General features: G+C 62.7%; 4 protein-coding genes across 8 annotated transcripts; 2 read left to right on the forward strand and 2 right to left on the reverse strand.

Annotated features, from left to right (window-relative positions):
- Nucleotides 1–134: 134 nt before the first annotated feature.
- On the reverse strand, nucleotides 135–3,534 carry CENPX (centromere protein X). Of its 2 annotated transcripts, none has more exons than XM_045045376.1 (5): nucleotides 3,394–3,534; nucleotides 948–999; nucleotides 724–777; nucleotides 392–477; nucleotides 135–296 (listed from the first exon to the last, which is right to left on the reverse strand). In XM_045045376.1, exons 1-5 carry the CDS (start codon nucleotides 3,421–3,423, stop codon nucleotides 282–284), a joined length of 237 nt encoding a protein of 78 aa, XP_044901311.1. In that variant the 5' UTR covers nucleotides 3,424–3,534; the 3' UTR covers nucleotides 135–281. The 2 variants fall into 2 exon arrangements, with proteins under 2 accessions (XP_044901311.1, XP_003997367.1); XM_003997318.6 differs by having other exon boundaries at nucleotides 392–480; nucleotides 3,394–3,533.
- Nucleotides 3,535–3,662: 128 nt separating this feature from the next.
- LRRC45 (leucine rich repeat containing 45) lies at nucleotides 3,663–11,803 on the forward strand. 3 transcript variants are annotated; one of them, XM_003997319.6, is made up of 17 exons: nucleotides 3,664–4,313; nucleotides 4,865–4,926; nucleotides 5,344–5,414; nucleotides 5,665–5,843; nucleotides 6,097–6,225; nucleotides 7,293–7,405; nucleotides 7,735–7,793; nucleotides 8,045–8,122; nucleotides 8,398–8,533; nucleotides 8,618–8,695; nucleotides 8,786–8,897; nucleotides 9,011–9,081; nucleotides 9,511–9,603; nucleotides 9,907–9,999; nucleotides 10,546–10,719; nucleotides 10,789–10,936; nucleotides 11,146–11,803. In XM_003997319.6, exons 1-17 carry the CDS (start codon nucleotides 4,094–4,096, stop codon nucleotides 11,340–11,342), a joined length of 2,013 nt encoding a protein of 670 aa, XP_003997368.2. In that variant the 5' UTR covers nucleotides 3,664–4,093; the 3' UTR covers nucleotides 11,343–11,803. The 3 variants fall into 3 exon arrangements, with proteins under 3 accessions (XP_019673947.2, XP_003997368.2, XP_011287767.2); XM_011289465.4 differs by having other exon boundaries at nucleotides 10,549–10,719; XM_019818388.3 differs by lacking the exon at nucleotides 6,097–6,225 and having other exon boundaries at nucleotides 3,663–4,313.
- Nucleotides 11,804–12,270: 467 nt separating this feature from the next.
- On the forward strand, nucleotides 12,271–14,868 carry RAC3 (Rac family small GTPase 3). 2 transcript variants are annotated; one of them, XM_023244354.2, is made up of 6 exons: nucleotides 12,271–12,424; nucleotides 12,974–13,045; nucleotides 13,253–13,370; nucleotides 13,500–13,562; nucleotides 13,975–14,138; nucleotides 14,373–14,868. In XM_023244354.2, exons 1-6 carry the CDS (start codon nucleotides 12,390–12,392, stop codon nucleotides 14,431–14,433), a joined length of 513 nt encoding a protein of 170 aa, XP_023100122.1. In that variant the 5' UTR covers nucleotides 12,271–12,389; the 3' UTR covers nucleotides 14,434–14,868. The 2 variants fall into 2 exon arrangements, with proteins under 2 accessions (XP_023100122.1, XP_023100121.1); XM_023244353.2 differs by having other exon boundaries at nucleotides 12,273–12,424; nucleotides 13,975–14,134.
- Nucleotides 14,869–16,361: 1,493 nt separating this feature from the next.
- DCXR (dicarbonyl and L-xylulose reductase) lies at nucleotides 16,362–18,272 on the reverse strand. Its single transcript, XM_003997279.6, has 8 exons — nucleotides 18,129–18,272; nucleotides 17,956–18,053; nucleotides 17,345–17,499; nucleotides 17,209–17,251; nucleotides 17,035–17,134; nucleotides 16,882–16,946; nucleotides 16,674–16,791; nucleotides 16,362–16,546 (listed from the first exon to the last, which is right to left on the reverse strand). Exons 1-8 carry the CDS (start codon nucleotides 18,178–18,180, stop codon nucleotides 16,443–16,445), a joined length of 735 nt encoding a protein of 244 aa, XP_003997328.1. The 5' UTR covers nucleotides 18,181–18,272; the 3' UTR covers nucleotides 16,362–16,442.
- Between the last annotated feature and the right edge of the window lie 3,896 nt (nucleotides 18,273–22,168).

Consider the following 22,168-nt stretch of genomic DNA (forward strand, 5'->3'; position numbering starts at 1 on the left):
CGGGCGCTTCCCTGACACCCGTGGCTGTGAGGGGAAGACGCCTGCCTCCCCGTCGCCTCAGCGACCTTCCCCACCCCATCTCCTGTGTCCTGGCGGTCAGCAGCGAGGCAGAGGAGACACCAGGAGGGGTGGGGTGTCTGCCAGGACCCAGCTCAGCCCTTGGGGCCGGTGGAGAATCTCGGGTATCAGGAGCTGCTTGTCTGTAGCCAGAGGCCACCGAAACGTGGGCACAGGGCTTTAGCCTTGACTTGGACAGCAGGCCGCAGTGGGGATGGAAGCCCCTAGAAGTCCAGGAGCTGTGGGGGGGAGAGGAGCACTCAGAACCCACAGGTGCCAGCCCCGCTCCTGCTCCCGGGAGGGCAGGGCGCAGGCCCCACTGGGGGCCACCTACCAGCTGAGGCAACACCTTTTCCAGCTGGTCCACGTCCACGAGAGCCAGGTCCTCCGCCTGGGCCTGCCGGACGCTGCGGATGGCTGCTTCTGCCGTGACACAGGAGGAAAGTGTGCGGGGGTGGAGGACGGGGTGCACCTCCCCCCAACCCTGTGCGCGGCTGGCAGCTCAGAAACATGGGGCTTTCCAGGAACACAGAACTTAGGGGCTGGTGGGAAAATGGCAAAGAGGTGTGTGTGTGGTTTCCCAGCTGAGAAACATGAGGGGAGCAGTGAATGGTCGGGACCGGCCTGGGGGACACCGGAGGACGCTGCCGGGGCCCCTTGGCTCACCCACAACGAAGATCTTCAGCAGCTCCGCCATGAGCCGCAACGCATCCCCACTGACTGCAAGGTGGAGGGGAGTGAGTTACACGATCCGTGCCCCTCTGGCCACCCCTGTCAGGGGCCATGGTCCCACCCTGCACCCCCACCCCCACCCCGGCCTCCCCAAGGCGCTGGCCCTGTGCCTGGAGGTCCCTGAGTCTGGCCCCGCCTCCCAGCCAGTGCCCACGAACCTTTGGTCTTGTCATCCTTAAAATGCAGCTGCAGCAGCTTGCCCACCAGCTCCTGGGGGGGGGGGGGGACGGGGGACGGAAAGGCATCAATGGTGGGTCAGTGGCCCAGCACCGTGCCCTGCCTGCGGCAGACCCCTTAGGCATTCAGTTCCGGGTGCTGGAAAGACCCTCTATCCAGGAGCCTTTCGAAAGCTGGGAGACTGGGTGGGGAGAGGCCTCCAGGGGAGAAACAGACACGTGGTGGACAGGTGGGAGCGGCCCAGGTGCCAACCCACTACTCCCTGGGCTCCAGGACAGTCCTGTGCTCCCACCCCTGGGCCCGAGGCACTCTCCTCGAGGGGCCCCTTGGCAGGAGTGTCTGCACCACCAACACTGCCTAGCTTGTTCCAGACCCTGCTCTCGGCGCCAGGTCAGCTCCATCTGGGGTCCCTCCCTGGGGTCTACCGCGTGCAGGGCCTGCAGTGCACAGGGGAATCTTCCTGTACGGGCACGGGTGCCGTGAGCCACACAGCTGTGCAGGGGCCAGGCTGCTCCATCAATAGGCGGTCAGGGTGGACAGGGGAGAAGGGGAGCGGAGCCTGGGCGTGTCTGCAGGGCCTCCAGACTGGAGGGTGGGGCAAGGGCGGGTCCAAGCTGAGACTCCTCAAGGTAGGGGGCTTGAGCCCCCGAAGGATGGCACCTCTCTGCAGAGCTGGGGGAGGTGGGAGGAGGGGCAGCCAGAAATGGGGTGTCATGCACGGAAGGTGAGTTGGGGGCTGGCCAGCCCTTGACTTTAGCCACAGGAGGTGGCGCTGCTCCACCCAGTGCCGCTCGGCACAGCCTGAGGGCAGAGCAGAGGGCAGGACAGGGAGTGGATGCCTTGGGGCCCAGGCTCAGGAGGGTAAGAACTTGCCACAGGGTCCCTCCAGCAGTGACTGTGAGAGCTTGGCGCCACCTGCTGGTCCTTCTTGCTGCTTAACCAAGAAGGTACCAGGAAAGGCCCAGAAGGCCCTGCTGCCCCACCTAACCCGGGGGGCCCCAGGAAGACCTACATCAGCAAGGCTGCTGCACCGGGGCGGGGGGGGGGGGGGGGGGAGACGGCGCTGTCCAGACCACTGAAGGGATCGGCACCAGCTGAACACGGTGGTTCCCTAAACAAACAAGTAACTCAAACTCGCGGTGGGCAGGACAGCCTATAGGCACTATGGTGCCCTCTGGCCCTCACCTGGGACAGCCCTGCTCAAGGGTAATGATCGTGCCCCCAGCTCTCCAGTTATAATTGCGGGAGAGCACTCTTACGATCACCACTCTGCCAAGTCATTCCAGCCTCAGTGACTTTCCCTGTTAGGTCACAACCCCTCCTGGGGTGGCCAGGGCTGAACCACAATCTCGGGTGACAAAGAAGAGGGGGCTGAAGCAGAAGGTGAGCCACAGAGGATCCCTGTGTCTGTGCAAGGGAGTGACTCCTACCCCCCGGGACTGGCAGACCTCCCTTCTGCTATCAGGGGCTCAGAAACCACTCATAGCGGGCAGGGGGCGGGAGCCAGCAGGGCCTCCGTACCCACCCAGCTACCCAGAACCGCTCTCACCAGGACAAAGGGTGAGGCCCTGAGTGGAATGGCCTAAGTGTAACCCTAGTTCTGCCTCAGTTTCTCCACCAGTAGGTGAGGAGGGTCCCAGTACCCAATTCCTAAACGGACTCATCTGTGTCAAGGGCCTGTAACCAAGCCTGACCCAACGACACTGACTGCAGAGCCACACGCACACCCCGGATGGAACACAAACAGAAATGGTTTCAGCTTGGGGCACCTGGGGGGCCAACTTCAGCTCAGGTCATGATCTCGCAGAACCTCAGTGCAAGCCCCGGGTGGGGGCTCTGTGCTGACAGCTCAGATCCTGGAGCCCGCTTCGGATTCTGTGTTTCCTTCTCTCTCTGCCCCTCCCCTGCTCGTGCTCTGTCTCTCTGTCTCTCTCTCTCTCTCTCTCAAAAACAAGTATAAGTAAATAAGTAAATAAAAAAATAAAATAAGTTTCAGCTTGACTCGGGTGAGACACAAAGCCCAGGACTCTTGATAGGGAGCAGGCCAAAGGGAAACTTTAGAGGATGCAGGCCGCGGGACTACCTGCGAGCCCGGCGCAACCACTACGCAAGGTGGTCGCCGGATCCCGGAGCTCCCGTGGCTCGGCGGGCGGCGAGGGTTGGGGGCACACGCCTCTGCCTGGTTTCCGCAGACCCTCTCCCTCTGGCCGCCAACCAGGCTGCCTACTCCACCCTAGGCTACTCGGCTGCAGGACCCCACCCGCGGAGAGCCAAGGGCGCGCGGGGCGGGGGTCGCGGTCGGGTTCTGGGAACGGGCCTGCCCCACAAAGCGCCAGCGGGCGTAGCGGGGGCGGCTCGGGGCCCGCACGTGAGCCACCCTGGGGTCCCCCGCCCGGTCCCCGCCCCCTGCTCCGCCGGTGCGCTCACTTTCCGGAAGCCGCCGCTAGTTCCTTCCATGACAGCCGCCGGGACACGCGCCCTACAGGGTCCTGGGAGCCCCAGGCCAGTCTGTCCCGGGCGCACCCTCCGAAGTCCCGCCTCCGCCCCTCCAGCCAATCAGTCCGGAGCGCGCCCTCCGCATCCCCGCCCCCTGGGCCAGAAGCGCGTGCCCACCCCTTCGTCCCTATTGGCCCGCGAAGATCGCTCCTCCTCCTCCGCAAAGCCTCCTGGGAGTTGCAGTTTGCGCTCTCCGTTCCCGGCGCGCCTTGCTCTTCCTGGATACTGAGGTTCGCGGCGGCCGCGCGGACTCGCGTCTGCACGGGGACGGTCCGGAGCGCGAGGGCTGGGGCCTGGGGCTCGCGGGCCGGCCTCGCCGCGGGAGGTGCCGTCGACGAGGGGTCCTCACCCCCGCCGCCTGGAGCGGCCCCCTGCTCACTCCCCGGCCCTGCCCTCATGGGGCCTCCCTCCTGTAGAACCAACACACTTTGTTCCTCTTTCCTCGGCTCCTGAGAACTTAGGAGTGCCTGTGCTCCGCACTGAGCGGTCCCGGCACCGTAGGCCCCCAGGGCACAGGCCCTGCCCTCTTGTCCTCAGGGAGAAGAGCCGGGTAGCAGGAGCTAGCAGTCGCCTTCCCTCTGCTTCCCAGCCCCAGCCGGCTCATGGTGAGGCCTGTCCCCAGGAGTGTGCCATGGAAGAGTTCCGGCACTCCTACAGCCGGCTGTGCAAGGAGAGTGGGGCCGAGCCCCAGGAAACTGTCCTGCAGCAACTGCAGGGGCTGCCACGGGGTCGGCTGGACCTGGCCACTCAGAGCCTGACCGTGGACACCTGCAGGGCCTTGGGCGAGCTGCTGCAGAAGGAGGCACTGCTGACCGAGCTCATCCTGAGCGACTGCATGCTGAGCGAGGAAGGTGGGCACCCGAGGGCCGGCAGGGGCCAGGGCAGCCCTTGCAAGGTTGGGGTTGGGGTCAAGCCCTTTGCCTCAGGGCAGCCTGGACTTGCTTTGTTTCTCGCGGTTTGCTGCGCGCGGTCCACGTTCCTTGGCAGCCTCTGGCTCAGAGGTCTTCCGTCCCGACCGTCACACTTCATCTTTGTGAGGTTTCTACTCTGTGCTGCAGGCAGTTGAAGCAAGCGGCAGTGCCCCTGACAGCTGCTGGCAATTGAAACCTGGCAGCAGAGGGCAGTTTCTCTTTGCAACGGAGAAATCCTAGGTTCCCCTTAGGAGAATCCCAGGGTGCTGGTGAGCATGAGGTCAGGAGGCCGGCTCTGTGCCTAGCAGAGGTTACAGATGTCTCAGACCTGACACAGCAAGCAGGGCAATTCAATTCGGGCGTGAAGCCTGACCAGTGGGGGCCACTGGGACAGTCGTTTCTCCCTTATGTCTGGGAAGCTGAGCTGTCCCAAGCTGGAGCCCACGGGGAGGAGCTCAGGGGCACAGAGTGACCGTCCTGCCGCCTTACAGGGGCCACACTGCTGCTCCAGGGGCTGTGTGCCAACACTGTTGTGCGGTTTCTGGATCTGAAGGTGAGCAAGTCTGCACTCGGGCGTGGGACTTGAGACCCGGAGGGGAGCGGTGGTGGGGGGGAGGGTGTGTGTGTGTGTGTGTGTGTGGAGATTTGAGTGTCCTAGCAACCTGAAAATGTGGATGGTGGCCGGATACAGTATCTGTGAGTACTCTCGGCACACAGGGCTCCCTACCATCTTCTGGTGGTCTTGATTGGGGGGTGGTGTGTGATTTGAGGTTAGGAATGTGAGTTCCAGAGCGTCCGTTCAACAAACCGCTCCAGGAGGCCCACTCTGGTCAAGGAAAGCACCTTCCGCCCACAGCCGGCCACCTGGCCTCATCCACTGTCTGACCAGGGCCCTGTGGGGTATGGACATGGCATTTGGAGCCCAGCACGTGATGATGGGGAATTACCAGGCTGCCTTTTCTTGCCCTAGGGCAATAACCTTCGAGCTGCAGGGGCCGAGGCTCTGGGAAAACTCCTCCGACAGAACAAGTCCATTCAGAGGTGAGATGTGGTCCTCGGGTCGGCCCCAGAGGGCACGTTCTGAGGCCCGAGAGAGTTCTCTTGAGCCCTCCTGGCCCGTTGTCTGCATTCCGTATCCGTTGGTAGGGAGCTGACAAGTTTAAGTTGCTCACGTGGCTGCAGCTTTTCTGCTAGAGACCCCGAAGCCTGCACCTCCCCTCGAGCCCCTCCAGACCCTGTGGCAGCAGGGTGCTCCTTGGGGCCACACGCCTCACGTCCGCCTCTCCTGCAGTCTCACGCTGGAGTGGAACAACTTGGGTGCGTGGGAAGACGCCTTCGCCACTTTCTGCAGGGCCCTGGCGGGCAACGGGGCCCTGCGGCAGCTGGATCTCCGCAACAACCAGATCAGCCACAAGGGCGCAGAGGAGCTGGCCCTGGCCTTGACGCGCAACGCCAGCCTCCAGCAGCTGGGTGAGGCCTCTCTGCACTGGCCTTCTCCCGGAGGTCTGAGGTCTGGGGCCGTCGCCTGCTGCTCCCTCGGCCCTCCTGCTGCTTCTGTCCTGTTCTGGAAGCAAGTGGGTGGAAAGGTGCTGCGGGGAGGGGCCCGGTTTGCTGGGCTCCTGCTCAGTTGGCGACCACAGGGAGCGCCCTTCCCCCAGAGAAAGCATCCCAGGCTGGGCCAGCCGTCTCCAGGCGCGTGTGGTGACAGTGGATTTCCTTCCAGACCTGCGCTGGAATGACATCGGCCTCCTGGGGGGCCGGGCCCTGGTGAACTGTCTCCCCCGCAACAAGACCCTGTGGAGGTTGGAGCTGGCGGGGAATAACGTCCCCGGGGACATTCTCAGAGCTGTGGGTACGGGCACTCCGGGCTGCCGACAGCTCGCCCTGTTTGGAGCCGGGGATAAAGCTGATTCCCTTGGACGGGCCCAGCCACTGAGGGAGGGGCAGCTCGGGGCTTGGGACAGGGACGCGTAGAAGCATCGTGAGATTAGCCTAAATCAGAAACGGAAGTAGAGGGAGAAGGTTCAAGGGAAGGAGACAGTGGCAGTGAGCCCGCGGAGAGCCTGCTGCCTTGTGTTGCTCCAAGCCTGCCTCGGGACGTGCGCTCGCTCCTTAGGCCTGTGAGGCACGGGGTCACCTGGGGCGTGGGGTCTTGCCCCGATGGCCATACCACTGCCTTGGTGGCCCAGCCACAGATGGGAAGGGGCTTCTTGGCATCGGCCCCGTCACCCCAGAGTTCGTGGCTACACGTGTAAGCTGTGTATAAGCGCAGCCACCCAGCCCGTGTGGCCCCCTCCCATCAGTGACCCCAACAACTCAACCCCAGGCCCGGTTGGACAGTCTGCCACTCCCCATGGTTACTTGTCCTGCCAGCAGCACCGGCCACCCAGGGGCCTGAACTTGGGCTGGAATCCCGGGTGGGGCCACCACCTCCTGCTGGGCCCACCCGGCCGGTGTTGTCCCCAACTTCTCCTGGTCCCTCAGCCGTTATCATTACCCTCAGTGCCACTTTGGGCTGGCTCCTCTCCAAATCTTGCCGGAATCTTTCTGGAACACAGGAGATGAGTGTGGTATTCGATTCTGGGGAGTCACGCTGTGGGTTCTGACCTCTGGGGTGGAGCCCAAGTGCCCAGGAGAGCATCCATCTGTGGGAGCTGGGCAGTCTCCCCACGTGCATGCCCCTTGCACTGGGTGCCTCCCGGGCTCCTGGCCCCACTGTTACCCACGCCTCTGCCTCCGGTGCATTGCGGGGAGGTCTCTCTGATTTGTGGGGTAAGGCTGCCTCACACAGTGTTGATTCCCAGATGACTGGCTTCTGGGTGCGGTGCCGGGCTGGCTGGTGGCCGCTCCTGGGCTGAGCAGCCTCCTCCCCGCCCCCCCCCCCCCCCACCTCGTGGATAACTTGGCTCTTTCCAATAGAGCAAGCCATGGACCACAACCGGGACCGGCAGACCACCTTCCGAGAGAACCAGGCCCGCACCCATGTGCTCAGCAAGGAGGTGCAGCACCTCCAGGAAGAGAAATCCAAGCAGGTGAGTTCCGCAGAGCCTCCCCCCAGCTGCATGGACAGAGCTCCCCTTGGTCCCCATGCCATGGCTGTCTTTCCTTCTCGCGGACACCAGCGCTCCCCCGGGGCGGCCAACACTTAGGCCCGAGAGGCAGCCTCTTGGCCTGACCTCCTCTGTCAGGTGGGCGGGCGGGCAGGCTTCCCCTGTGCAGGAGTCCCAGCCTCCCTTTGGATGAGGCCAGTGCTTTCCTGTTCTGCTGCTTTGGCGGGCGTCTGCTCTCCTTCCTGCTTGACCAAAGGGAGCGGGCAGGCTCGAGGTCCTGACACGGCTCTGGCTGGCTCTGTCCCCTCCAGTTTCTAGACTTGATGGAGACGATTGAGAAGCAGCGGAAGGAGATGGCCAGGAGCAGCAGGTGAGCGCAGCCCCGGGACCGCAGCTCACCTGGGGCGCCCGAGACTTGGATCCTCGGCACCTGCCCACCGACGAGGGGGTGGCGTGCTCCCCGGGGGAAGCTGGCTGCAGGACGAGGGGCGGCACCGAGAACTTCCCAGCCCAGCACCTGGAGCGTGGTGGAAGCATCAGGAACGGCAGCTGCCGCCAGAGCCCAGGGTGCCCGGGAAGGCTCTGAGGTTTGGGCTTCTTGGACCTTCCTTCTGTTCGTAGGGCGTCAGCTATACGCGTGGGGCAACTGCAGGAAGCCCTGAATGAGAGACATTCCATCATCAATGCCCTCAAGGCCAAGTAAGCAGAGGTGGGGGGCACGAGTGTGGTTGGAGGGTGGCTTCAAAGCGCTTTAGTGATGTGCCCACGGGCAGAAAAGGGTGGGACAGACAAGAACCCGAGTCCTCGGTGTGCAAAATGGAGGTGGGAAACGGCTGGGCTGGTAATCCTGGAAGGCTTCTTGGAGGACGTCAGCTCTAGCTGAGGTGAACAGTGGCCAGCAGGAGTGAGAACAGCAAGGCCTTTGCGAGGCCCGAGGTGAGGCAGGGGCGGGGCTGGCGTCTACCTCCGAACAGGCTGCAGATGGCCGAGGCCGCCCTGGCCCTGTCAGAGCAAAAGGCCCAAGGCCTGGGGGAGCTCTTGGCTACCGCGGAGCAGGAGCAGCGAAGCTTGGCGCAGAGGCAGGCAAAAGAACACAGGCTAGAGCAGCAGGTGAGCAGGGAGGGCTGGGTGCAGGGCGGGCAGGCGGTGCCGGGCAGGGGTGACGGGGGCGCCCTTGCCCTGCCTCCCCCGCAGGAAGCTGCAGAGAGGGAGTCCAAGCTCCTCAGAGACTTATCTGCTGCCAACGAGAAGACCCTCCTCCTGCGAAACCAGGTGTGGGGGTGAGGGGCCGGGCCCCCTGAGGAAACGGGCAGGGCCCCGGGGCCGGGACCCAAGCTTCCCACCCACGGTGCTGCTTCCCAGGTGGACGAGTTGGAGCGGAAGGTGGGATCTCAGCAAGATCAGCTGTTCCTGGCCAGGCAGGAGCTGACCAACACGGCGGCCGAGCTGAAGACCAGGGCCATCCAGGCTGAGGGTGGGCGCATGCGGGCCCACAGCCGAGGGGCCCGGAGAGGGGTGGGTGGGGAGCGCCGGGAACGAGGCGCCCCCAGCGAGTCCCACCCATGCTCTCCCCTCCTGGGCTTGCAGAGCATCTGGAACTAGAGAAGAAGAGGTCCCGGCAGAACTTGGAGGACTTGGAGCGGCTGCGTGCCAAGGAGGTGCTTGTCAGTGACCCCATCAGGCCTCCTGCTGTCCCCGCTGTCTGCCGGGGGCCTGCGGAAGCCTCAGGGTGGCCTGGTGTCCCCGAAGCACACCCCTGGCCGTGCTCCCCTTGACTACCTTGGGGGTGCCTGGCAGTTCTTTGCCAGCCCTAGCAGATGTAACACCCAGGGACTCCGACCAGGCTGTAGAAAGGACCCCGGCACAGGCTGTCGTGTACCCTGTGCCACCCTGTGTGGCACTGAACTGTGCCCTCTACCCTTCCTGCAAAGCCGCGTGGGGCAGCCCATTCTCGGGAGGAGCAGTGTCCCCAAGATTTGCCTGCCTCCTGGGGTGGGAAGGGAAGCCTCCTTCTACGGCAGGGGGTCAGGGGATGTCCGCCCGGGGGATTGGTCTCCGAGCCCTGCCCCCACCCTGTGCCTGGGCAGGTAGAGCACCTGACTCGCCGCTTGGAAGAGAGTGAGAGGGCCATGCAGGAGAGGGTACAGAGGCTGGAGGCCTCACGGCTGTCCCTAGAGGAGGTGAGCACATGCCAGTTGGGTGCTAGACTCTGCCTTTCTCTGGGGCACCCCTTCTGTCGGTCAGAACCTCTTCAGGCCCGCCCATCCCCCGCCCCCCCTCCCCCCGCGTTCAGGACCAGTATCTCCGTGAGGCCAGAGGGACTTTCCTACGGTGGGACGTGGGACCTCTTGGCCGTGGCAACTCCTGGGACACTCTCAGGAGGCTGGTGCGGGGCACCCCCGGCCCAGTGGCCGGGTGGGGCCACAGGGGTCCCTGGCTAGGGGCAGGAGAATAGGCCCAGTGGGTCGCTGTCTGTGGGGCAGGAGCTGAGCCGAGTGAAGGCGGCGGCTCTCAGTGAGCGTGGCCAGGCTGAGGAGGAGCTCATCAAGGCCAAGAACCAAGTCCGTCTGGAGGAGGTAAGCCCGTGGCCAGACACGCCTGGATTCCACAGCTTACGGTTCCCACCGGGGAGCGAGGCCTGAGGGGCTGATGTGCACCGGCCAGACCTAGGCCGTCCTTTGGTTCTGTAGGGGAAGGTGGGGGGACAGGAGCTCCAGAGGTACGGGGGCAGGGAAGAGTCAGAACAGGACAGGTGCAGGACACATCCCACCCCCTCCCCCACCAAGAGCCACTGTCTTGTGCCACCCTGGGATGGGGGAAGCGGTCTGCCCCCGTGCAGCCTGTGACTGCATGGCCAAAGCCAGGACCCAGAGGGCAGAGTGGTCAGCCTGGGGGTGGGGAGGGGGAGCAGGAAGGGTACTCTGTGGGCTAGGTCAGGTTGAGCCTGCTCGGAACACACACACGGAGTGACTTCAGTTACGAGCAGTTTTCACGCTGCAAGGAAGAGTTCCCCTGGGGCCGAGGCGGCTACTCCACAGGGAGGCCCAGGGCCAGGGCGGGAAGCGGCTGGCGGGCCTCGGCCCCTCGCCCCTGGGCTCAGCAGCCCCCCTGGGTGCCCACAGCAGCAGCGCCTGGCTCACCTGGAGGAGAAGCTGCGGCTGCTGGCTCAGGCGCGGGACGAGGCCCAGAGCGCCTGCCTGCAGCAGAGGCAGACGGTGGCCGAGGCGCAGGCGCAGGCCAGCCAGCTGGGCCTGCAGGTGGAGGGCCTGAGGCGGCGCCTACAGGAGCTGCAGCAGGTAACTCGGACTTTGAGGGCCCCCCCCCGTGCCCTCCCCCCGCCACACGCTCACCCCCACATCTGGCAGGAACTGAGCAACAAGGACCAAGAAAAGGTGGCAGAGGTGACCAGGGTGCGGGTGGAGCTGCAGGAGCAGAACGGCCGCCTGCAGGCCGAACTGACGGCCCAGGAGGCTCTGAGAGAGAAGGTGGCGGCGCTGGAGCGCCAGCTGAAAGGTGAGCTGAGCCCCCAGCCCCGGTGCCCTCGCAGCCCAGCCTGTCCTCAGTGGGCCACCCGATGACAGCCGGCCGGGCTGCAGAGCTGAGCCTGGCCTGGGTCTCAGCTCCCAGGGGCGCTGGATGGGGTCTGCCTCTGTGGGACCCCGGCCAGGGCCCCCCAGGCCCTCTCCCCCGCTGCCGTCCTCCCTGAGGTTCTTCCCCTGCAGTGATCACAGGTGACCACCGGGAGGCGCTGCTGGACAGGGAGAGTGAGAACGCCTCTCTCCGGGAGAAGCTTCGGCTCAAGGAGGCTGAGATCGCCCGGATCCGGGAGGAGGAGGCCCAGAGGGCCAGCTTCCTGCAAAATGCCATCCTGGCTTACGTACAGGGGTCTCCCCTGAGAGCCATGGGTCCCCAGAAGTGAAGGGAAGCAGGGGGACTCCTAGAGTGGCAGGAAGGCAGCATCTCCCAGACATCTGTGCCCCATCCCTGCCTGTCCCTTCCTCTCAAGGGACAGCCCATCAGGCTGGCAGCTTAAGGCAGGGTCTACGGCTGGGGACTTGGAAAATCGGTGCCAAGCCGGACCAGCGAGCGGGGCCACTGCTGCCCAGCGCTGGGGTGCCCTGCTAGGCAGGCACGAGGCTAGTCATCCAAGACATCCCCAGCAGACACACCGTGGGCCCCAACGCCAGTCCTTCGGGTGGGTCCCAGGGAACATGCCTGAGATGTGTTTCAGAAGAAGCAGCCGCAGGGGAAGAAAATCCAGAAGACCTGCACCCCTACCCCTCACAATCACCTTTTCCGGTGTGCCCACAAACGCTCCTTTCCCAATGTAACCAGGAGTCCTGGTTCTTTTGAAATACAGAACTTTTACACTTTGTGATACATTTTGGGCCGGTGCCTTTCCCCGCATGTGTCTGTGCTCCCAGCCACCCAGGAGACCCTCTCGGGCGTGGCTGTTGCCCTGTGGGGACGTGGGGCTACTGTAGCACACCTATGGGGCTGCGGGGGCGGGGTGGGGGGACCGGTGACTGCCAGCACCAGCTGTCTCCTGGTCGCGGGGCGAGTGCATCTCAGCCCCTCTGTCCGCGGGCCCTGGGCAGGCGCTTCCTGGAAGAAGCCACAGGCACACAGACGGCCCCACACACGGCCTGGTTGGGGGGCATCGCCTGCCTGCGCTGGCCCCCGGCCCGTGGCATGGGTCCCAGGGGCTCCGGGGACTGGCTGGGGATCGCCGTGTCCCCACCCCTCACCGGAGTTCTCCGGGACCGGGCGAGTGCCGGGCTCGGGGCGGGCCCGCGCCCCCCGCGCCCCCCGCCGGCCGCGCTCGGCTGTCTCCGCGCCCGGCGCTCGGCGGCGCTCGGCTGTCTCCGGCCGCTCGGCTCCGCGCTCGGCTCGGGTCCGCGGCCGCTGCGGCGCCGGGCATTTCTCCGCAGCTCGGCTCGCGGCCGCGCCCGCCCGGCCCGCGCCCATGCAGGCCATCAAGTGCGTGGTGGTCGGCGACGGGTGAGTGCGCCGCGCGGGGGCCGCGGGGCCGGGCGGGGGCGGCCCCGGGGACCCTGCCCGGGCTGGGCGCAAGGCTCCGGGGCGCGGGAGCGGCGGGGGTGCGGGGGGCCGGGCGGGGCGGCCCTCACGTCTCGACGCCCCTCCCGCGCGCGCCCCGGGGTCGGGCCGGAGCGGGAGGGCGCGCCGGGGCGAGGTCCCCGCCGGCCACCGGGCCGCGGGCCTCCGGCCCGGGCCCACCTGATGCTGCCCTGCCGCCGCCTGGCCGCCGGGTGGGTGGGGCCGGGCCTCCCACCTGGGCTGCGCCCTCCGCCGGGCCCACCCGCCCGGGTGCCGGAATCTCTGAGACGGCTCGCCCCACCCCCACCCCCAGCCCCAGCCCTGCCCTGGGGAGGCCGGCCCGCGCTGGTCCTCCTCCAGCTCTGGGCAGCTGCGGGTCTGCCGGGCCGGGACCCCTGTGTTCGCCTGTGGCTGCACGGGAGGGGCTGCCCTTGCTGGGCGGAGGGCTGAAGCCTGGACTGGGAGCAACGTGGGCTCGCCCTCTGTCCACAGCGCCGTGGGGAAGACCTGCTTGCTGATCAGCTACACGACCAACGCCTTCCCGGGAGAGTACATCCCCACCGTGTGAGCGCTCCGGGCGGGCGGGTCTGGAGCTGGCCCGTCAGGGCCTCGGGCGCGGTCTCGGTGTCGTGGGCTCCCCCCCCCCCCCCACCCCGGGCTTCGAGGTCAGGCGCGGGAGGCCCGGGTCTGGGCTGCTCGGGTGGGGCCGGGGCGCTGCCACACCTCGCGTTCTGTGCGGGCCTGGGCCGACCTTCCCGCTCTGCCTGGCAGTTTCGACAACTACTCTGCAAACGTGATGGTGGACGGGAAGCCGGTCAACCTGGGGCTGTGGGACACCGCCGGGCAGGAGGACTACGACCGGCTGAGGCCACTGTCCTATCCCCAAACTGTAGGTGACGACAGGGCCGCCCCGGGAGCTGGGTGGCTTGGGTGGGGTCCTCCTGGGGATATGTGGGGGGGTTGCCATTTGGAGGTCCTTGACCACTCCCACCAGGGCCCCCTCACCTTTTCTCCCAAGGACGTCTTTCTGATCTGCTTCTCTCTCGTGAGCCCGGCGTCCTTTGAGAATGTTCGAGCCAAGGTAGGGCAGTGTCGCAGGGAGGGCTTGTCTGCGGGAGAGGGGTTGTTCAGAGGATTTGCCCTGGCAGGGTGGGGGCTCTTGCCTGAAGACCTTAGGCAGCTTGTCCTTCGGAGGCAGGCGAGGTCTTGGCACGGGGTCTGAAGGTGACCCGGGACAGTGATGAGGGGCTGCGGTGAGGTAGGGGTGGGGGGGTGAAGCTCTCAGAGAAGGCAGGGCCGCTAGGCCCTTGAAACTTCCGGGTAGGCATTTTGTTCTGGGTCACTTTCCCACTAATCCCAGTGACGGCTCCAGGAAGGGCTAAGGGTAGATCCAGGGACCAAGAGGAAGGGACTCTTGGGAGCCACGGCCTGCTGCGGGCATGGCTGGGGGAGAAGCTCTCAAGGGGTAGGAGTCAGAGCCTCCATCCCCGCAGTGGTACCCCGAGGTGCGACACCACTGCCCCCACACGCCCATCCTCCTGGTGGGCACCAAGCTGGACCTCCGTGATGACAAGGACACCATTGAGCGGCTGCGGGACAAGAAGCTGGCGCCCATCACCTACCCCCAGGGCCTGGCCATGGCCCGGGAGATCGGTGAGTGGGCCCTGCAGGGCCTTGGGATGCCGGCGGGAAAGGGACAGGAGGCCTGCTCTGGAGGGCACAGTGCTGCCCCCTGTGGGCCCCCACCTGTGCTCACCCTTTACTTGCATCCCCCCCCCCCCACCGCCCTGCTGCCACCTCCCTTGCTGTCCTCTCCCTCACTGAGTCCCATCCTCAGCGTCCCCTACTCTCACTGTCCCCTCATCACGGTCCCCTCCCTCGCTGCCCTCAGGCTCTGTCAAGTACCTGGAGTGCTCCGCCCTCACTCAGCGGGGCCTGAAGACCGTGTTTGACGAGGCCATCCGGGCTGTGCTCTGCCCACCCCCTGTGAAAAAGCCCGGGAAGAAGTGCACGGTCTTCTAGAGCCAGCTTCTGGAGGAGCGACCCCGCCCGGGCCCGTGCTTGCTGTCGTGTCGAGATGTTTGGTGTCCCTGAGTCTGCTGTGGGGGAGTGGTGTGGGTGGGGAGGGGGAAGAAGCATGGGGACAGGGCTGGGGCCGTGGAGTCCTGTCTGCTCTGTCTTGTCCTTCTGGGGTACAGCTCCAGCTTTACCTGGCCCCCACGGGAGGCTGGAAGGGAGCAGGGTCTCCCTCGGGCTGCAGGGGCAGGTCCAGGGCAGCCCCAGGATGGGCTTCCTGGTGGGGGAGGTTGGGGGGATGGGTCCGGTTCATGCGCCCCAGGATGGGGCAGCCCTTTCTTCTTTTATACAATAAACATTCTCCACCACCATCTCCCGCCTGTCTGGGTACTTGCCTCTCTGCCCTGGGGTGCCTGGCCCCTCACTTCCCTCATCCAGAGTACAGAGGGGTGAGCTTGACCCCACACCCTGGGCAAGAGGAGAGAACGACCTTGCTCAGCTGTGTCAGTCCCCAAAGGATGTGACCCAGATCAAAATGGGAGCAAGGACATGTAGCCCCTTTGGGGTGAGGAAAGCCCCCCTCGTGCTGACTTCAGGCCTCGGGGAGGGGCAGGCGCTGGGGAGGCGGGCTTCGGTGCAGCAGCTCTCAGGTGTGGGGAGGGGACAGCCTGCGGTCCCGCACCCACCAGGGCTGGGCCACACTGAGCTAAGTATTCAAGAAGAGAAGTGGTCAGGAGGAGAGGCGGCCAGTGTAGAAAAAAGCGTGGTGGTCAAGTGTGGTTCCTCTGGAGTGGCAAGGGGGCCGTGTGTCAGTGCCAGAGTCAGAAATAGTGGGAGGGAAGGTGAAGGTCAGCCGGGGAGCGCCCCGGGGGGCCACGGTGCAGGAGCTCGGACTTCACCCGAGGCCGCAGGGTGCCAGTCCAGGCAGGTGCTTACGGCACCAGGCCTCCCCATGGTGTGCACAACAGGCTCCCGCCGGCTCAGAAGAGCCAACTGTGAGAGTTTTCAGGAGTTTCGCTAGCCAGTTGCTAAACTGCCTTTATTAATAATTATATACACTTACAATGAGTCATATCAGAAAATGAGCAAATACTCCAAACACTCGTTTTTGTACACAATGCTATCGTCTAGGGGTGTGGGGTTACTTGTGCCCGTGGCATCTGTGTGGTGCGGATGCCACATGAAGGTGGGACACTGCACATCTGTCCCCACACACCTGTGCCCAGCCCCGCCCTCAGTGACAGCAGATTGGGGGGGTGTCCCTACCCTGTGGAGACCGGCAAGTTCGAGCAGGGCCTGGCGGACCGAATCGTTCAGGCCTAAGGCAGGAAGACACGCGGGTGACACATGGGCCAGCTCTCACGTGGGGAGTCCTTTGCGAGCCACAAAAGTGGGACGATGTCCTTCCAGTATTTGAAAACTGTCACCTGATTTGGCAAAGAGGTCGATCAGGTCACTGACAAATTAGCGAAGTTCCAACATCCGTCTTCCTTGTTCCACTTCTGACTCGTTCATTAATGCCGATAAGCATCAACCGGTGTCTCCGTGCGGTTACACCCACGGAGCTGGTTGTCAGAACGCCGCTGCTTCCAGCCCACAAGCCTCTGGACGAGCCAAAGGCCATCCTTGGTCAAATTCACCGCCGTGCTTAGGAGCTGGCCTGCTGGATGGCCTCGCCTCCCAGGCCCTGCCAGGAACTTGGCCAGGTCTGAAAAATCTCAGGCACGGGAGCCAGGCTGCCACCTGGCCTGGGCTGTGAGTTGAACGGGTGCCTGCCTACCTGGGACTCGTTCCCACCCCCCAGCACTGGGTCCTGCACCCCCCGACCCCTTGCCAGCGGCCTAGCAGTCAGTGTGCAAACCAGGCAGAAGAATCATGTTTATTGGAGAGACGGGGACAGGGGTGGGCTCAGCATGAAGCGGGGGTTACGTTAGGCAGAGGAGACTCAGGTGGCCAGGAAGCCTCCGTCCACCGGCACGGTGGAACCCGTGGTCATGCTGCTCCGGTCACTCAGAAGGAAAAGGATGACGTCCACCACATTCTCCACCTCTGTGGGCAGGGTGGAAGTCAGGGCACAGGTGGAGGGGGCTGCCCTCATCCTTCCCTCTCACTTCTCACCTAGGCGGGTCCGGGGGCTACTGGTGCACCCCCCCGGCTGGGCTCCTGCCTGACTCACCAGCAAACCTGCCAAGTGGGATTCGATCCAGCATGGCCTTGGCCTTCTGGGGGTCGCTCCAGTTGGCCTGGGCCATGGGGGTCATCACCACTGTGGGGTTCACCGCATTCACGCGGATCTGCACCAGGACAGACAGGAGGTCAGCAAGGCAGGCTAGGCGCCCAGGGCACGAGGGCTGGGTGATGGGAGGCGTCCCCGGGGGGCTCACCTTGTGTGGCCCAAGCTCCAGAGCCATCACCCTGGTCAGCATGTCCATGGCACCCTTGGTAGAACCTGTGAGGAGTGGCGTGCCTGGAGCCTGACGGCTGCAGGCTTGGGGGTCGGTGGGGTTCGGGCGGGAGCACACCTGGGGCTTACTCACAGTAGACGCTGTGGTTGGTTATTGCGCGCTGTGAGGCCTGGCTGGAGATATTCACGATGGCCCCCGGGGCCCCCCTAGCTATCAGGCCCCTCGCCACGATCTGGAATTGCAGAGGGAGCGTGAGGCAGAACTCGTCACCCACTGGTTCCCACCCCAGCCCTGAAGGCGGCTCACCTGAGACACCTGGATGACAGCCCGCAGGTTCACATCGAAGGATCTGGAGGCAGATGGAGAGACCCCGGTCAGGGACTGGGGCTGCTGCTGCAGGGGACAGCCCTGCCCCCGGGGGCGTCTACCCCGGTCAGCTCACGTGTCACACGCCTCCTTGGTGACCTCCAGGAAGGGCTGCAGCAGCGCCACGGCGGCGTTGTTCACCAGGAGGTCCACGGGGCCCACACTGCCCAGTGCCCGCTCCGTGGCGTCCCAGTCACCCAGGTCCACACACACGGGCTCCACCCCAGGACACTGTGCGTAGCGGGGGGAGGGACAGCTACCAGCGGCTCCCTGCCCCAAAAGGGGCGCTGCCTCACCGATCTTTCAGCCTGACAGGGGGCGGGGCTAGAGGTCCCAGAGGACACCTTCTTGGGGTTCAGAACGCAGGCTGCTGAGGGAGGTGGTAGAGGACCTAACGCGGCCCCTGGGCATCTCGGGGCTTGGTGACCTGGAGGCTGGCCCCGCCTCCGGCCAGTCCACTTCCTGCGTCCCAAGGCCCCGGGCCGGCAAAGCAGCCATTTCTGCCTCCTTCCAAGCCCAGGGGGCGTTGCCGTTCCACCAGAGGCCGCGCGCCCTGGGAGGGGCTGCTCAGGGTCCTGGGTCAGCCCCTGCGCCCCGCGCCTGCGCGTCCCGGCCCTCTCGCTACCCTCCCACCCCCGCCCCGCCCGCCTCCCACCGCCCCCGGGGCCGGGACAGAGCTGCGCCTACCTCGAGGACCAGGCTGTCCAGGTCGGCCCGGGTCCGGCTCAAGGCCACCACCTGCACCCCCGCCGCGTGCAGCGCCTTGACAGTGCCGCGCCCGATGCCTGCGGGGAGCGCGGCTCAGTGCGCGCGTCCCCCGCCCCGGCCGCCCGCCGCCCCAGGCCGCCCCGCAGGCCCACCTTTGCCCGCCCCGGTGACGAGCGCACGGCGGCCCGCGAGCCCCAGGTCCATGGCTGGCGTTCAGTGTCTGAGTGTGGCGGCCGTCGGAGGGCGCGGGGCGGGACGGCGGAGAGGCGGGGCGCGGAGGGGCCAATCACAGGCTGGTGTCCGGGTCGGGGGCGGGGACATGGAAATAGCACCGCTCAGGCGGGCGCCGCAGGCGCAAGGGAGTGGGGGCGGCGGGGGCGGCGGGGGCGGCGGGGGGCGGCGGGGGGCGGCGGGGGGCGGCGGGTCACCTGAGCCTGAAAGCTGTTTAGCGGCCTCCGAAAGCAGAGCCCCGGAGAGCACCGGTTCCCTGCCAAGATTGTTCCAGAAAAGGTGTGCTGGTTAATACCAGAAAAAACGTGTAGCTACACGTGAAATGCAGAACTCAGCGCCAACATATCTTGCTTTGTTTCTGGGAAGAAAAGTTTGGCAAAGGGGATCGCATGACCCGCACCCCCACCCTACCCCATGGCTGACGCAGGTTCTCTCATAGTGCCCAAAGGGAAAGAGTTTGGACAACTAAATCAGCCTGAAGAAGCCAATGCCAACAAAGCCCCACCTTAACCTGGTGAGGTAGAGTCCCCTCCCTAAGGAAGGAAAAAAACAAAAACAAAATCCTCAAGGTAACCTGGCTGTGCGCATACATGACAACATCCCTCAGGACCTTGTAACATGAGATCACTTAATCAGACTGCATGTTTGTCTGTTACCACATATGGGAGAAAAAGAAGTAGAAAACACATTTGAAAAACTATGCCACGTGGTGCTCGGGGCTCAGTTCTTTGGGTAGGAACCCAAATGAACTGTGCTGGCAGGAATAAAGTTGCTTCCTGGGAAATAAAACCTCAGTGTCGCGACTCTGCGAGAGTCCTGCTACATTACTTGGGGACTCGTCCGGGATTCAGAGACAGTGCGTTTCCACCTCCTTTGCTGCTGGGATACGAACCTCCGGGCGCCAGGGGACCACTTGACCCGCAGGAGGCTACCCCTCCCGGCTGGGGGTGAGGGCCCCGTGTGCGCCAGCGGAGCCCGTGAGGCCCAGGGACCAGCTCAGGGAGCGCCCATCAGACTAGTATGAACCCAGGTTCGTTTGGGCAGACCTGCCCCTAAGAGGCAGAAGGGGAGCCTGGTCACCCCCCAGGGCTGCCTTAGTAGTTCAGCGAGGGGACTAGGCACAAAGCCGCAACTCCAGGGCGCTCGGCGGCGGCGGGTTGGAGTCACCGTGTGACCGTGTGTGGGGACTTGTCTCATTCATTTCCTGGGTCAATGACTATGATAATTAGAGCCAACTGTCTCTGGTTAGCTTACCTCAGAATGGGAGCTTTAAGGAATACTCCCAAGGGGCCCAAACTCCCTTTGTTTCAGGGAAATTCCCTGTCTTCTCCGGACTGACATGCACTGCCTTATTGCACTAGTGAAAAACAAAACAAAACAAAAGAAACCTGGGCTCTGCTCCTCTGTCTGAGCCCACAAGACTTAAAACTGAGAATTCTCTTTCTCTGCCTTCTGCTGGCACCTCGCCTCTTCTGCCTTCCCCTCCCCCCCTCCTGTTTCTGCACCACTTGGGGGGCGGCCTGCAGAACGGGCTCCCCAATGCCTCAGGCACAGAAGCACCCCGCCCCAGAGATCCTGGAGTGGAGACCACACACTGCAGATTTCCCCACCGGGACTCTAAGTAGCAATTAATCACGGGAAACAAATTGTCTTCGGTGGACCCAAGTAAAACGTATTCAGTGTTTAAGTTAATTCAAGTTTGTTGGTTTGATAGAGACAATGTTTATCAACATTAAAAAAAAAACAACTTTTACTCTACCTAGATTTGCAAATAAGCTCATGTGATCTCTGTTCCAATTTAACAGAAGGGTGACTTAAAGTAATGGTTAACTTTGTCTCATAGTTTTCATGAGTAATTGTTAAAATAGCTTTCAGTCTTTGGTAACTTAAAACTGTTAGGATGTCCTTGGAACCACAGTAGAGGGGACGGCCATCTTGCCAGTGCAATACAATGAAAAGCCCCTAGTGGCGTTCCAGAACGAATTGGAGGTCAGCCAATCACCGAGAGACAGCACGACCTGACATGAAAAAGGCCCACCTGGACCTAAACCCGGAGCAGCTGCAGCTTAAAAACCCCACCCCACCACACCTGGATGCGACTTCCCTGGCTCCTCTCTCTCTCTCCCTGAGTCACGGAACCTCGCCCGAGACCTTAGTTCCCAAATAAAGCCTTTGACTGCTAAAATTTTTTAGCCTCTGACTCCTACCTTTACCCTGCCTTACGCTTGACCCTAACAAAAACGTTAAAGTTTTTGCTTGCATGATAAATTGGGTTTTAATTCATTGGCTATCTAACGAGACAAGAGGCTAAAGGACTAATTACTAGATGTAGGTTTGCCCTTTTGACTTGTTGCAGAAAAACTAAAGATATTTGGATCTGTTAAAAAACATGCTTTGTGCTTGATTCGTAAGTTTGCCATCTAAGAAATTCTGATGTAACAGTTCACAATTGATTACTACTTAGTTTTCACTGGAGACTAAGGTTTCTAAGAGTTAAAATTCTGCTAAATGTAGTTGAGACTGATGGAAATAAGGAAAGCAACTCTACATGTAGAAAACTAGACATATAAATAAATATAAGGTATGGAAATACATTTTTTGTTAAAGGTAAAAAAAAAAAAAAGTAATTTTGTCCTAAATAAGACTGGTTGTTTGGGGAAAAAATGGCTCAGGTCAAAATCTAAAAGCAAAGGACAGTTATAAAAAGGTTTATGAAGAAAAATCTTTAAAAAATGGTACATATGGTCAGGAGGTCTAAGGTCAAATCTTTAAACTACGCTAAATTAGCCACTATCTTACAGACACAAAATAAAACCCCGGTGGCCTTCCTGGAAAGGTTAAGGGAGGCTCTCATTAAATATACACTGTGGGCCACTTGACCGACCCTTGGGTAGATTCTAACTGCTGTACCCCTACGCCATCCCTCGTAAGCTTGAAGAAGCCAGAACGGTCATCATCCCTGTTCCCTCACAGCAGACACAGGCCCTGTTCCAGGGGAGCAATGAATAGGGAAAGGGTGAACATTAGGCAGGGAGAGACAAGGGACCTTCAGGGAGGCAGACTACAGCTGCAGGTGGGAAGCTGAAGAAGCAGATGGGGTTCTCTCCTTGTGAAATCCCTTATGGGCACCCCCCCCCCATTATCAAGGGCATAAGGGGGGGATCTAAATGAGACAGGCAATCTAACCCTAAGACAACAGATGTGAGCCCTTGCGTCTACCCTGACCACCTTATACCACTGGGTCAGGGAGCGATTACCTGTGAGTCTGACCACAGATGCTCACGCTTTTAAACCAGGAGATGCTGTATGGGTGAAGGAGCAGAGTGTCCAACCCCTAAAACCCCTCTGGAGAGGACTGTTCATTGTCATTTTGTGCACCCCTACGCAGGAAAGTAGCCGAAGCGGGTCCCTGGGTTCACTACGGCAGAGTGAAGCCGGCATCTCGAAACTGGGAGTGCCTTCCTGATTCATCAACGCCGTGCAAGCTGACCACCAGGAAGAAGCAATCTGCAACTCCAGAGGCTCCGGCTCCGGGAGACCGCAGCCCTGCTTTAGTCCCTTGGAAGCTGACTGATCTACGCACGGCAGCAGCTTGAGGAACCGACGGTCCGATGAAACAAGACTGTCCTTAGTTTCTATATGTTTCCTTGCTGTGAGGCACTGTCACGCCTTGTTTTTCACTGTTACTGTCATTCTTGCCCTACTTTTCACCATGGGATTGGCTGAGGCCGCCCCGGGCCGGCTAGGAATGGGGGGAGAGGTTTCCGTTAGCACTCACTAGCCAAGCAGCAAACCAAAATGCTCAGCGCTATCTATCAAAATCGCTGGGCCTCAGATCACCTGCTTGCTTCTGAGGAAGAAGTTTGTAAAAAGTTTAGCCTCAGCAACCGCTGCCTATAGATAACGAGGAAAAAGTCATAGAAAAGATCACAGATCAAATCAAAAGGATTACTCATGTCCC

The sequence above is a fragment of the Felis catus genome, chromosome E1 (assembly GCF_018350175.1).
Source record: "Felis catus isolate Fca126 chromosome E1, F.catus_Fca126_mat1.0, whole genome shotgun sequence".
Classification (NCBI taxonomy): Eukaryota; Metazoa; Chordata; class Mammalia; order Carnivora; family Felidae; genus Felis; species Felis catus.